The sequence below is a fragment of the Merops nubicus genome, unplaced genomic scaffold (assembly GCF_000691845.1).
Source record: "Merops nubicus isolate BGI_N331 unplaced genomic scaffold, ASM69184v1 scaffold9743, whole genome shotgun sequence".
Classification (NCBI taxonomy): Eukaryota; Metazoa; Chordata; class Aves; order Coraciiformes; family Meropidae; genus Merops; species Merops nubicus.
Genome location: NW_008599625.1, coordinates 15,327 through 28,215, shown reverse-complemented (window position 1 = coordinate 28,215; position 12,889 = coordinate 15,327). Strand labels below are relative to the sequence as shown.

The 12,889-nt window shown below is 35.5% G+C and overlaps 1 protein-coding gene across 1 annotated transcript; it reads left to right on the top strand.

Moving 5' to 3' along the window:
• Positions 1-271: 271 nt before the first annotated feature.
• Positions 272-12,242, top strand: RALGPS1 (Ral GEF with PH domain and SH3 binding motif 1). Its single transcript, XM_008937455.1, has 8 exons — positions 272-328; positions 599-706; positions 2,937-2,987; positions 5,755-5,838; positions 6,322-6,411; positions 7,988-8,080; positions 10,209-10,335; positions 12,190-12,242. Exons 1-8 carry the CDS (start codon positions 272-274, stop codon positions 12,240-12,242), a joined length of 663 nt encoding a protein of 220 aa, XP_008935703.1.
• The last annotated feature ends 647 nt before the right edge of the window (positions 12,243-12,889 follow it).

Sequence of the window (12,889 nt, the reverse complement as noted above, 5' to 3'; positions counted from 1 at the left end):
TTGCAGGTGGGATAAGGACTTGGCATGGCTTTAGTGATATTCAGTTATACTCCTTCACAGTTGGTAACTGAAAAAGAGATTCTAGCTCCTAAAATCAATTTGTTTCTGAAGTTATGGTCTCTGAGAAAAGAACAATGAAATCTCTTGCACTGTTGGGTTTTAAAAATTTTATTTATTTGTACAAATACATTTGCTTTGCAGGAATTCTCTTTTCATCATGTTGTCTCGCCAATACTGGCTGAGCTGAAACTTCCTGCATCTTGGGGAGAGCATGTATAAAAGGAATGACCTCATGGCCAATGTGATGATCACCTCCGCCACTCCAGAGGTACAGTTGCTTGGGTTTTGTTAGCTTATGTATCAAAATGGAAATTTTATCGTGTTTTAGAAGCCCTTTCCACTACTGGTCAAGTCAGTGCTTTTGCAGAGTAAAGTTAGTTGGACACATTGAACCATGCTAAACTAAATTTTACAATACAATGTCTGAAGCTTTTTGAAGTTTGTGTTTTCATGTATTTTTTTAGTATTTTTACAAATTTGGAAAATTTGACATGAAATTCATCATTGTGCATATAAGGCTGTTATTTTTTCTTTGTAGGGTAGTAGCAGCTCAGATTCTCTGGAAGGACGAAGTTCAGATTATGCCAATAAAAGCTACGATGCAGTTGTATTTGATGTGTTGAAAGTAACTCCTGAGGAGTTTGCTGTAAGTAGAAATGGTTGGTTTTATATTTAAGATTGTATAATATTCAGGGCTTGCAGGTTATTAAAAAATACATCACTTTTTTCATAATATAAAAAGTATTTTAAGTGAACTTCCAGTCTTCTGGAAAGCAAGTTTTTAATTATATAAACTTTAACAAAATAAACAATGTCTTGGGATTTAATCATTCAGTACTGACCTGACACAGCATATTTGTTTTTCTGTGTAAGACCGTTTTTTTTTTTTTCTAGTGCTTTAGAATACCTTAGCATAGTTTTAAAGACATTAGTTATTCAGAGTCTTGAGTAATTTTTTAAAAAATTGAAACCACAAATGCTTATCTTTTCTGCTGAAACATCAGCTTCTCAGAAAAATCAGTTTCTTAAAAGCAGGAAAGAAGCTCATAGAGAAGAAACAACTTGCATTCCTTAATAACAGGTTTTCAGTATTAAACTGAAAGCAGAACTGCAGTTTTGGCAAAAGTCCAATACAGTTCTTGTGCTCGGCTTGTTGTTTTTAATTTGTATGTTAATTTGCTGGGGAGCAGGAACGAGTAAGGATGAAAGCTGTTGAATCTAGTTCAGTGTTTTCATTAATATGCCAGGAATCGAAATGCTACCCTCATTTCATATGAGATTGTATAATACCCATTCATGAAACTGTCTGGTGACATGCCTATGTTATTCCTGTAAGTTTGTCGCTTTGGAACAAATTTTGATGAGCCTTTTTTAATAGTTACACGGATGAGAGCTGTTAGATAAAAATGTAGAAATGTTTGGCGGACAAATTTGTATCAACTTGGTTAAAAAATGGCCTGATGCTTCTGCTCCTGTTCACTTGAGTTCAGAAGATCCTTTGCCAAGGACCACATTCAGAAATGAATAGAGCCACAATGTAGTCAGCCTTGTAAAATCTCACAAAAATGGAGACGTCTAATTTTATCTGAGGAGATTGAATGTGAAGTCCCAAGACACAGTGTGTAGTCTACACCAACAAAAATTAGTATGTGGTGATCTCAGAACTGTATTTATAAAATAAGCAATCAGGGAAGGGTTGCCTGTAACTTGCAGCCCATCAGTTTTCTATTATGTTCGTAATTCCTATTGCTTGTTGAGATGGAGGCATGTTAATGAGGGTCTTAATTTAATGGTACAGTTCAAAACCACACTCGTGTGCACCCACGCACTTATGTAACATATCTTTTAACTCTGAAGTTGCTTTTCTTTCTCCAGTTCTGTTTGCCACCCATAGCCTTGAACAAACAAAAAACCCACCAAAGAAACAAAAGCCAAGAAACCAGAAATTGAAATCTGTGTCTGTAGGACTGGCTGTGAGGCTTGAAATAGATCACATACAAACCCTGGTTACAGGACTGTTTGTTTGGGCTTTGTTTATTGATATTAATGTGGTCATAAACTTTTAACACCAAAGCTTTCTTAGCCAAAGTAGCTATTCCTGTGCCATTTTCATAAGCCTTTTCACTTGGTTTACCCTGATCCTTTTTTTTTTTTTTTTTAATAGACAGCTCAAGTAATGTTTACTGCTTCTGTTCCATCCAGAGAAGCAGACAATTTATTTTTTCAGCAAATAATAGCAACCAGTACATTATTTGTACCATTTATTGTTACTCAAGACTGTAGTAGTCTGAGTGTTTTCTACGAGTTGAAATAGTTCAGCTGGGGAGAACGGAAAAATGAAAGTACAGGTCTGGGTTTACTGTACTTAATACAACTTGGCTACTGGACATCAGGGCAGAGAGCTAGAGAAGATGGTATTGCTTTACTGAATATAAGCATTTAGAGAAAGGGAGTGGAGCCAAGTTACGATCACTTCCAAATTGCGTGTTATGCTCCTAAAGATGTTGAGGTAGCAGAGGAGCAATTCGGTAGTGATAATCACATATATAATGAAAAGTCCAGCAGCAGCTTCACCTTTTTGTTATCTTAACAGAAAGGCTTACAAACACTGACTTTTTTTTTTTTTTTTTTTTTTTCCTTCCTGAGAGGAAAGCTTCACTTAGTTACACTCAGCAAATGTAATGTTGCCCTTCATAATGGTGGAGTTGCTGCCTGTGGTATGTCAGCCTGGACAGGGGAGCCTGAATTCAAGACTGCTCAGTTCTCGTGTGTGGAGAAAATGTGGTTGTATGAGTTGTAGTTACTAAGGGGCAGATGCAAATACATGATTGTTAGCTCTTCATATTACATTGTTGAAAATTTTATCTTTTTTGCAGAGCCAGATTACATTGATGGATATGCCAGTATTTAAAGCTATACAGCCTGAGGTAGGTTTTCTTAAATTGTCTGCTTACACCTTTGGAATTCAGTGCCTGAGTAAATGTAACTGTTTAAATAATACTTTCTATTTCAAAAACGCTCAGCTTCTTGCACTGCACTGGTGTTCTAGGCTTATTCCTTGTTAGCACTGTGAATATGTAACCCAGCATATTTTACTTTGATTGGTCATGTCTTGCTGAAAGACATGACTAAGCTTTTCAAGAAGTCTTCCTGTCCTACTCTGTGGTGAGTATTTCTTCAGGACAAATTTATCCAATGTCAAAATTCTCTACACACTCTCCTGTTTTTCAGTTAACAACTGATTTCAGAGTTTGACTTATGCCCTCTAGTCATAACCTGTATTTTAGGCTTTATGAGCTGTTGTTAATTTGTGCTATCATGTTTAAGATTCAATTCTGAGAGACCAGATGAGCCCAAACCCTTAAAAGCTAATTTATTAGTGTCCTTTAATTTTTTAATCTTTTAAGAAAGATACAAAATAACCTGAAGGCCTGTTGAGAAAAACTCTTAATGTTCTGCCTAATTCAAATATCATGAATACAGAAAGTGCAAAAAAATCCACTATAATATTAGTAGAACTGAATTTGTGATGTCAGAAAGGGCAGCCCAGTTTAGAAGGTTCTTAGCAGAAGCTTGCTCCATCTAATTTGGTCGCTAACAAAACAGCTCATTGTATATTACAGTGGTTCAGAGAGATTAGAAGCCTTCTGTTTTTTGAAAGTATAGGAGGGAAAATAAAAATTCATCTATCTGGTGTCTGGCCTTCCTGTCAGATAAACTGATTTTTTTTCAAGAACACCAAGAAGTTTTGTACCTGAAAGCACTTTCATACTTCTCAAAGTACCTGTGTTCTCCAGGCAGTTGGTGAGTGTTTTCTTTACTGCAGGGGAAAAAAAATGACAAATGAGCAATGCAATAAGGAAAAAGCAATACCTGTAGAAAAATCTATTAACACAAAAATATCAGTATTTACAAATAGATACATAGGTATGTTTTCATGAGACAATTTTGCTAAGGAAAGCATCAGTTAGAACAAAATGGAGATTTCACCAAAAGCAGAGGCAGTGTGATAATACTGTGAGAAGATGAATGAATACAGAATAAGTACATAACTGTAGATGTTCATATTTAAAGTGAATTTAGTGTTCGCTTTAATTGCTATGAAATATCTGTGACATAGAATTTTATAGCAAAACAAAGTACTGATTTGCTGTTCTTTTCCTATGTCTTTGCTTCATTTTGCCTTGTGGAAATGCTGCTCTGGTTGGTGGATAGATGTAACTTAGTGAGAAATGATACAGAAAAAAACTAATGTGGTTTTTTTTTTTTTTTAAACTTCTGCTAGAGTAGAGAACTGTATACAACTAGCAGTTGCCCTAGACTGTTAGTTTTTAATCTTACTTTCTGACTTTCATCTTAGTGGAATTACCAATATAATTTTTTTTCCAAAAGTAAACCGCTGTTTCTATGCTGACATTCTACCAACTGTAGGACTAGATTTAAAGCAGTATTTAGTCTAATTGTCATCTACCCGCATCTTGTATTAGGTAAGATACTAGGCTAAGAAGGTTAAAATACTCTGGTCAGGTCAGATATTTATGTACAGTCTGTAACTGCATTTATTTGAGGTCTGGTAGACTTTTAAATTCAGTTGGTGTATTCACTCTTCTGTGTCTGTAAGCTTGGGTGCCTGTTATTGTGCATTGAAATTGATTAGCTGTGGTTATGGGTATATTACAGAATTTGTGTTTTTTTCTGTACTGTTTTGGACTGGGTTGGCTTTGGAGTAGTCATAATTCAAAAATTTTTTTCATGCACTGTGGCTGAAATTTGTCCTAAGGCATAAAACCTTCTGCTTTATTAGCCCCAAAGTACTAACCTATATTTTTTTAAGTACATGACACACTCCAGTCAAATTTGGCTAAACACCTGTGGTTAAAAAAAGAAAAAAAAACAAAAACAAACAAAAAACCCCACCAAGATAACACAGAGTTCTAACCCTAACTTTCTGTCCAGCAGAAGACCTTCAGTCTTAAGACTGTTACTGTCCAGCCTTTCTCAAATGATAGAATCTCTTGGACTGGGTATCACTTATGGAGATTTCAGGGGTTTTAAAATGAGCTTGTAACTATTGTAAACAATAATGTTACAGTTTCAAAATTGCAGTTTCCAAATGTTTTAAATCTATTTTTTATTTTTTTTTTTAATTAAAATGTGAGAGTCTGAATATGCCAAACTGGTGTATCTATGGAAGTTTTACTAACTGCAATAATGAGGATACCATTGAGGTACAGTGGCTAGGTGCTTGAGCTGCACAGCTGAATTTTGTACTCTTTAAACATATCTATAAGGAAAATTAGAAATAGTTTAGTTTCAGTTTTGAACCAGGCAAGTTTATGTACTGGCAGAGTTCACTCCTCTGTCTGCCGAGTTATTTGTAGGAGGGAACCCTGGGCTGAAATAGTCAATACAGAATGAAACTTCAGAGGCATCAGTTGAGGCTGATTGCTTTGCTCAGTCTGTTTTTGAGCATCGATGTCTCTCTTACAGTATCAGGAGAATATACAAATTGTGTAATTTATGCCTATCGGGAAACACAGAAGTGTTTGGTTAATAGTTGTCATTGAATTGGTGCCTTGATTTGGTTTTAGTAGTTATCTGAAAGGTGATTCTGTGATGTGTCAGTTTTCAATCTTTTGAAAATGTTTATAAATGTTACTGATTTTTAAGGTAATTTTAAAATGTGTGTCCTAGGAGCTAGCCAGCTGTGGATGGAATAAGAAGGAAAAACATATCCTCGCTCCAAACATTGTTGCCTTTACTAGGAGGTTTAACCAGGTAAATTGATTACTGTGATGCACAGGTACTGTTTGATAGTTGCCTTTGAATATAAAGTTAAATAGAATCACTTCTATGAATTAAAACATAAGTAAATTTATAAATGAGGATTTAGATTTTAAAATGGCAGTTACTGTTCTGAGTTGCTTTGTTTACATTTTTGTGTTGTTCTTCTAAATCATTGGTTCCTAATTATCATTTCCTAATAATTTTTGCTCATGTGTCATGGTACAACATGAGCAATTATTTTTCTTTTTTTCTGTTTCACCTGCTCATTCAGTTGTCTTAGTGTTGCCTCACTTCTCATATCCACTGGTAATGCTTTTGGGTAATTGCAGCTATACAGATGATAATTGATGGGATCAGAACTGTTTTCTTTCCTTACCCTGTTTTCTCCCTGGAGCATCATGAAAGTTTGCAAATATTTCATGTAATAAAGTCCTTCTTTGTAAATAAATTCAATTATATGTTTTTATTTCATAGGTCAGTTTTTGGGTTGTACGAGAAATATTAACAGCACAGACCTTAAAAATAAGAGCTGAAATATTGAGCCATTTTGTGAAAATAGCTAAAGTAAGTGCAAATTTCTTGTACTGTCATTCAAAAATCTTATTTCCTTTTTGTTTTTCTGCACTACTGTGAACCATTGTTGGATTACAGAGTGTAATGTTCTTTTTTAGCTATCTGCTATGTTGTACCACATAATATAAAGGTATGACATCTGTTGGTGTTACATGGTTAAATAAGACTACCTGGTTCAGTGTGACTTGACTTGTACCTTTGCCTAACAAGTTTAAAAGTGGTTTGTCTTGCTGGTAGCCAGCTGTGTGTTGTCAACACTGAACATTGTTGTAAACTCTTCTGTTTTATGTCTCCTTCCATTCAAATTTATCTTTTATGAAAACTTTCTTCTAAACTGGCTTTTGTGAGACTTCTATTCCTACTTGTAACATGTAGTTGCTGGTATGAAGTACCACTGTTAAAGGTCAGTTATTTTAATGAGTTTGAGCACTGCATTTTACAAGTAATATTTAATTAAAATTAAAAAAAAAAAATGAAAAAAGATATTTCTCTGCTTCATGACCTGTGGTCATTTTGTTTTGTGTGATCCTGTGTGACACTAGTATTAGTAAGAAGACAGCACTTGGATCAAAGGCGTGAGTGCTGATCTTGTGTGTGAAATTGTGTGTATGTAGGTAACTAGAGTAATACTTCCCATGTAATACAAACTATTTCTTTTTGTACTGTGAATATTTCCAATCAGTTTACTTAGCAGTTTTGTTCTTATGCAGAAGAGAATGTATCTGAATAAATTCCTGGCACACATAGTTGAAGTACTGGGAAAATAGTCAACTTGGGGGTGGTATGTTGTTCTGAAAAATAAGCTGCTTTTCTTTTCCCCCTGCAAAAAGGAAACCACTGCCTTTTTTTTTTTTTTTTTTTCCTCTCCCCCCTCCCTTTCTTTTCCTTCAGTAAAATCTGAAGGATTCCTCAAATGTTCCTGAGCAATTAGTAAACTGATAAATTGATTAATCTATCCTCATTTTAGGATTTACAAAGAAGCCACATGAAAACAGTTCTCTTTTTTTGTCTTTCTGGAACTATGTTTTAGGAAACTGTCATTTGAGACAGATTTATTCCAAAGTGTTGCCTCTTTTGAGATCGGTGTGTTTTGAGTAATGGTCAATACTGAGGGAATTTGAAGTATGTTGAAGTGAAGAAAATTAGTCCTGTGAAATGGATTACAAAATAAAGTTGAATTAATTTTGAAAGGGCCGTCAGCATCTTTGATGTTTCTGTCTTAATTTAATTTTTAATGTCAAAATTATACTCATTTTCAGGAACAATGCATCAAATATTTTTTCGTATTTTTCTGTTTGTGAAGGAACAGAAGCCTTAGAAAAAAACAAATTCAAACGAAATACTGAAATAATGTGTTCTTACAACTGAAATGCATATTGTTTTGAGGGATATCTTTGGAAAATTTACAAGGTTTAGTATGATCTTAAGAACTCTGCACGGTGGCAGCGCTGCATAATGTTGTCTTCAGTCATTGATGAAAACTTTTTTTTTTATTAATGCGACTTTGAGATTGATTAATCCTGCTTCCCTTTTCAGTGTGCTTAACATTATTCTTTCCTTTTTTCAGAAGCTTCTAGAACTGAATAACCTTCATTCACTTATGTCTGTGGTGTCAGCACTGCAAAGTGCACCTATTTTCAGACTGACTAAAACCTGGGCTGTAAGTTACTTGTCGACTGTTGTCTTTTCTGTCTTGAATTCTTCTGAACTGTTGGGACCGCATGCTATTTATATTCTTGTTTTTGTAGTACCATCATAGCAGAATTAGTGACCTGTTACATGTTTTGTGAAAGTAGAGTTTTAAATGGCTGCATATTTAAAAACATTTCTCCTGTGAGAGTTTTCTGTGTTCTGTCTGTTCTGGAAGCCATTGTATGCTCAGGACTTGAGTTGTTAAGTAATCTTAGAAGAGCCTTGTCTCGCGTCTGTATCAGTATCCTGCTATCCAATCACCTGTGGCATTACTACATTGCCTAAAAGGAAAAGAAGGAAAAAGAGCCATTACATGTGTGTTGGCATTAATTTTATGATTTATTTTGTACCATGTATTTCAGCTTTCATTTATTTTAGAAATTAAAAGGAGTGATAGTTCTATTTTCAGCAATTCAGTCTCTTGAGGGCTGAGTTTCTCATATAAATTTACTGTAAGTTTTGCTGTTTCTTTAAAGTGAAATACAGCAAGACTATATTATAATTGTGTATGTAATCTTTAAATATGCCAAGGGTTAGGTAATTCTCATTAATTTAGTATCCTGCCCAGCGTGGATCACAGTAACTCTTCAGAACTGGTAAATAAAGATGGCTATACTTAACTATTTTACATCTTCATTATGTCTTTAAAATGCCTGTAAGTTTTTTGTTTTGATTGCTCAGAATTAGGTATAGTCCAGTAAAAATCTAAGTTCCTGCTGTTTAGAGTAGCTTGATAAAGTTGGAACTTAAATAGGAAAAATCTTCTGCCTGTGGAGGTAGGTGTGAATAATTCTATTTAGGCCTAAAGAGGTGTAAGGCTTTTTGTATTTTTTGGATTACTGTGCCTACAACGCAGTGTAGGAACACCGCAAGGAATTCCCAGTGCTGTTGAGAAAGAAAACAGCAAAATTATTCTGAAATCTTTTTGCTCTTGTACCTTATGTTACTTTTTATTTATAACCATTATAACTGTGATGTGGGGTGTGCTGTTCCAGAATTGTAAAGGGAAGGGGCTCAGAGGCTCCTGTTTCCAGTGTTGTTTTACTGATGACTCCTGTCAAGTCCATCCTGTTTTGAGCAGGACTGAATGAAGCGGTTAACTCATGCATCTCCATTGCAGTGTTTTTTAATAATAATGGACAGACTCACAGTTCTCTAGAGACAGAACAGCTAGGCTTATGAGATCTGTAGTTTAAGAGTTGCAGGTTTGCGGTGGAAGAGGTATATCGAGAAATGTGCTGTGGAACAGCTGCCTCTTGTCAGAAAGTACAAGTGCAAGAAGCCAGTGTAGAAGTTTCTCCTGATGTCTAACCTGAACCTCCCCTGGCATAACTTAATACCACTTCCTCTTGTCCCGTCAGTTGCAGCATGTAAGAAGAGGCCAACGCCCACCTCCCTACAACCTCCTTTCAGGTAGCTGTAGAGAGCGATAAGGTCTCCCCTCAGCCTCCTTCAGGCTAAACAACCCCAATTCCCTCAGCTGCTCCTCATAGGGCTTATCCTCAAGACCCTTCACCAGCTTTGTTGCCCTTCTCTGCACCCTCTCTAGAACCTCATTGTCCTTCTTGTACAGTGGTGCCCAAAACTGAACACGGTATTCAAGATGCAGCCTCACCAGTGCTGAATAAAGTGGGACAATCAATTCTCTAGTCGTATATAAAATAGCACAAATTGCATTTTTTTTTAGAGCACTTCCCATTGCTATTTCTACTTCCAAATACAAGCAGATTTTTAGCTATTCTGATAAACTGTGAGAATGTTGGTTACTGTGTAATAAGGTACATTTTTTCCTCTAAAAATGGAATGTTGCTGAGGTTATTCAAAACTGAGGTAGTGATATTTGGATCCTTGATAAACTGTTCAGAAATAATAATTTTATATGTTCATAGCTTAAGACTTGCACTGAATTGCATTTTTATTATTTTATTCTTAACAGATAGCATGTTTACAAACATTTTGCTGTTTTGGGTGATGGTGATGAATTTAATCCTGACTATGCTTTCCTTTACTGTGGGTGGTTCAGCAACTTTTATTATTTGATGTCTATGCAGATTCATCTCTTAAAATGTTATGATCTCTTTCATTTTTCTATGTAGCTCTTGAATCGTAAAGACAAGACCACCTTTGAGAAGTTAGACTATTTACTGTCTAAGGAAGATAATTATAAAAGGACACGAGAGTACATCAGAAGCTTAAAAATAGTTCCTTCTATTCCATATTTAGGTGAGTGTGAACAATTACCTTTTTTATCTATAGATCATTTGACTGACAAGCATTAATGTAGCCTGAACACTGTATATAGAAGGTATGGTTCACTTCATCTCATACTTAGAAAAACTAAGTCTGATGGAGATTTTTAAGCTATACGCGTGTCTGGAATCTATGACTTGTCGTTCTGTGCGTTACTGACATCTGAAACTACAAGTATGTGTTTGTTTACTGTCCTTTTGATGTCTTCAGAATTTACAAGAGCATTCGGTTTCAGGAGTGTCTTTGAGTGCAGCATGATTTAAGACATTCCTGTAGCTTTTGCTTTTGCTGGACTCTTTATTCAGACAACTCTTAAGTTGATACCTCTAAACTGTAGCTGTTGGTTTGTGTCAGTTTCATGCAAATACTTTGAAATGAGGTACAAAGAATAGTCGGCTCAGTTGATCGACTTGTCTTCTTGGTCTTCCCTTGTATTATTCATGGAGACACACTATATGATTATTTCCCTAACTGCTTTTTTTAACTCCCCGTTCCCGCCTGTCACTGAACTCTGCTAGCATTCCTGAGGAACACTGCAAAAAAACAGATTCCTGTTAAACAAGGCCGTTGGGACACTGGAATGTCTTTCTAGTGATGGGCTTTTTAAAAGGGTGCGTTAATCTAGGAAGTATTTCAACCGTATCTTCTGTAAGTGATATAATAGAAACAACAAGATAATTTACTGTAATTATTTTCTCTTGCCCTACAAAAGACAAATGCTTTTTATACAGTGCTTTTTCTATAGCAGTCCACATATGTAAAGCATGTTGAAGTAATTCTTTGGAACATTCTGTAAATACAACTTCCAGGAAAAAAAAAAAATTGCTTTAAAAAAATCAGACTAAGTCTGGAATTTCTATCATAGATGTTCAGGACAAGTCACTGATAAGCAACAGAATGCACCAGAAAGATGTCTTAAACATTTTAAAGTATTGCTATAACCACAAACTCCACTTCTAATGCAACCTTTTTCCTCATCTAACAGCATTCTGCCTTGTACTTCAGCTGCATGGACTCCATAAAATCCAATGTGAAATACACCTTTGCCTAAAGTACTAGGAATAACTGCTATTCCTGACATCGTATGTCACTAACTGAATTCCTATTACAGTCACACATAGGAGAAAATTTAAGTATTCTAGGAATTCTATGTAACAGTTGGAGAAATATGTTGTATTCCTAGAAGTTCTCTCATCATTGTGACACTTCTTATTTGGCATCAGCAAACCTGACTTTCACAGAATTTCAAAAAGATATAAGGAAAACTTCACTTTTTTTCATAGGCTTTTTAGCACTTCAAGCTTGTTTGCAGTCTTAAAGTATTCAAGGGACTACCAAAAAAAACCCTTTTAGGCAGATGTGTGAGCACTCAAACCAATCAGTACCTTAATTTAGTTTGCTGTAAGCTTTTTAGAATCTTCATTCCTTTGGCTTTTTTTGCTGTTTATTCTGTTGATTAGTGCATATACTTCAGGAGGAATCCATGATGTGTGTTTATTTTAAATAGTTTGGAGACATTTCTTTGGGTTTTTTTGTTCCCCCTGCTTTCAAAAGCAAGGGGTATAGATGTGTAAAGGTAAGATCCTTTTCAAATTGCCACTTGCAGAACTGCTTTTGTTCTTTACCAAGAAACTGTTAGAGTTGACAAATACATTGTTATGGACAGCCTAATTAAAAGCTGAAGAGGTGGTTTATGAGATTAGGACGTAGAGGATGTGGACAATTGCTGTGAACATTACTTACTGTATTTGTATTTATGAAGTGGAAGACTGGCATAATTTCAGGACTGTAAAATTTTCATGTGTTTTGTATACTGTTTGTGTGCAGCTGTCCTGCCAGTTAGTCTGTTAAGCTGTTTTCATCCTTCTTTGCCGGAATGAACTTAGAGTTCAGGCTTGGTTGGATTTTGGTCAAAGTTAGACTCTTAAAATCCTGTATCATTTCTGTTCATCTTCAAGGTTGTTTGCTTAGGTCTGAAGAGGCTGTCTCTCCATGATGTACCAGAGCTCACCTCCGTTTATTTCAAACATGTTCAAAATTGGACAGACTTCTCATGTCATGCAACCTTTTTGCATTAAGCCTTTGAGTGACAGTGGCTTTGTTAGTGCTTACAGTTGGTGATTGCTTTTGTATTGACTTTGTGTTTGTGCTACTTTTTGTCTTCTTTTTTGTTTTTTGGCTGAAGAATAGAGTCTTGGGAGCTTTAATGATGACTGAAAGCAGAATTGTGTTTCTTCCCTGTGGGGTGTTCTTATTAGATGTGCATACATAAATTATATCTTATTCTTTATCTGCATCAGTAATGAACAATGCATAGGTCTAGAGAGAATCTCTAGAGCTGGAAGCTTAAAAAAGGTCCTGTTTTTTCTGATGAGCCTTAATGAATTTGTGGTGATAAGGACCGCAAATTCTGCATGGATGAGACACATGCCTGATAAGAATTGTCCTGTGTACCTTCCTATATTCCTGTACTCCAGTGTCAACTGTAGTGCTGCTGTGAGCATTCTAATAGTCTGTTAGATGTCAC

Bases quoted from the DNA above. Each gene is read 5' to 3' on its own strand.
- RALGPS1 (XM_008937455.1), top strand. From the start codon at position 272: ATGTATAAAAGGAATGACCTCATGGCCAATGTGATGATCACCTCCGCC. The intron at 6,412-7,987 runs GTAAGTGCAAAT...TCCTTTTTTCAG, and splicing joins ATTTTGTGAAAATAGCTAAA to AAGCTTCTAGAACTGAATAA. The intron at 8,081-10,208 runs GTAAGTTACTTG...TTTTCTATGTAG, and splicing joins GACTGACTAAAACCTGGGCT to CTCTTGAATCGTAAAGACAA.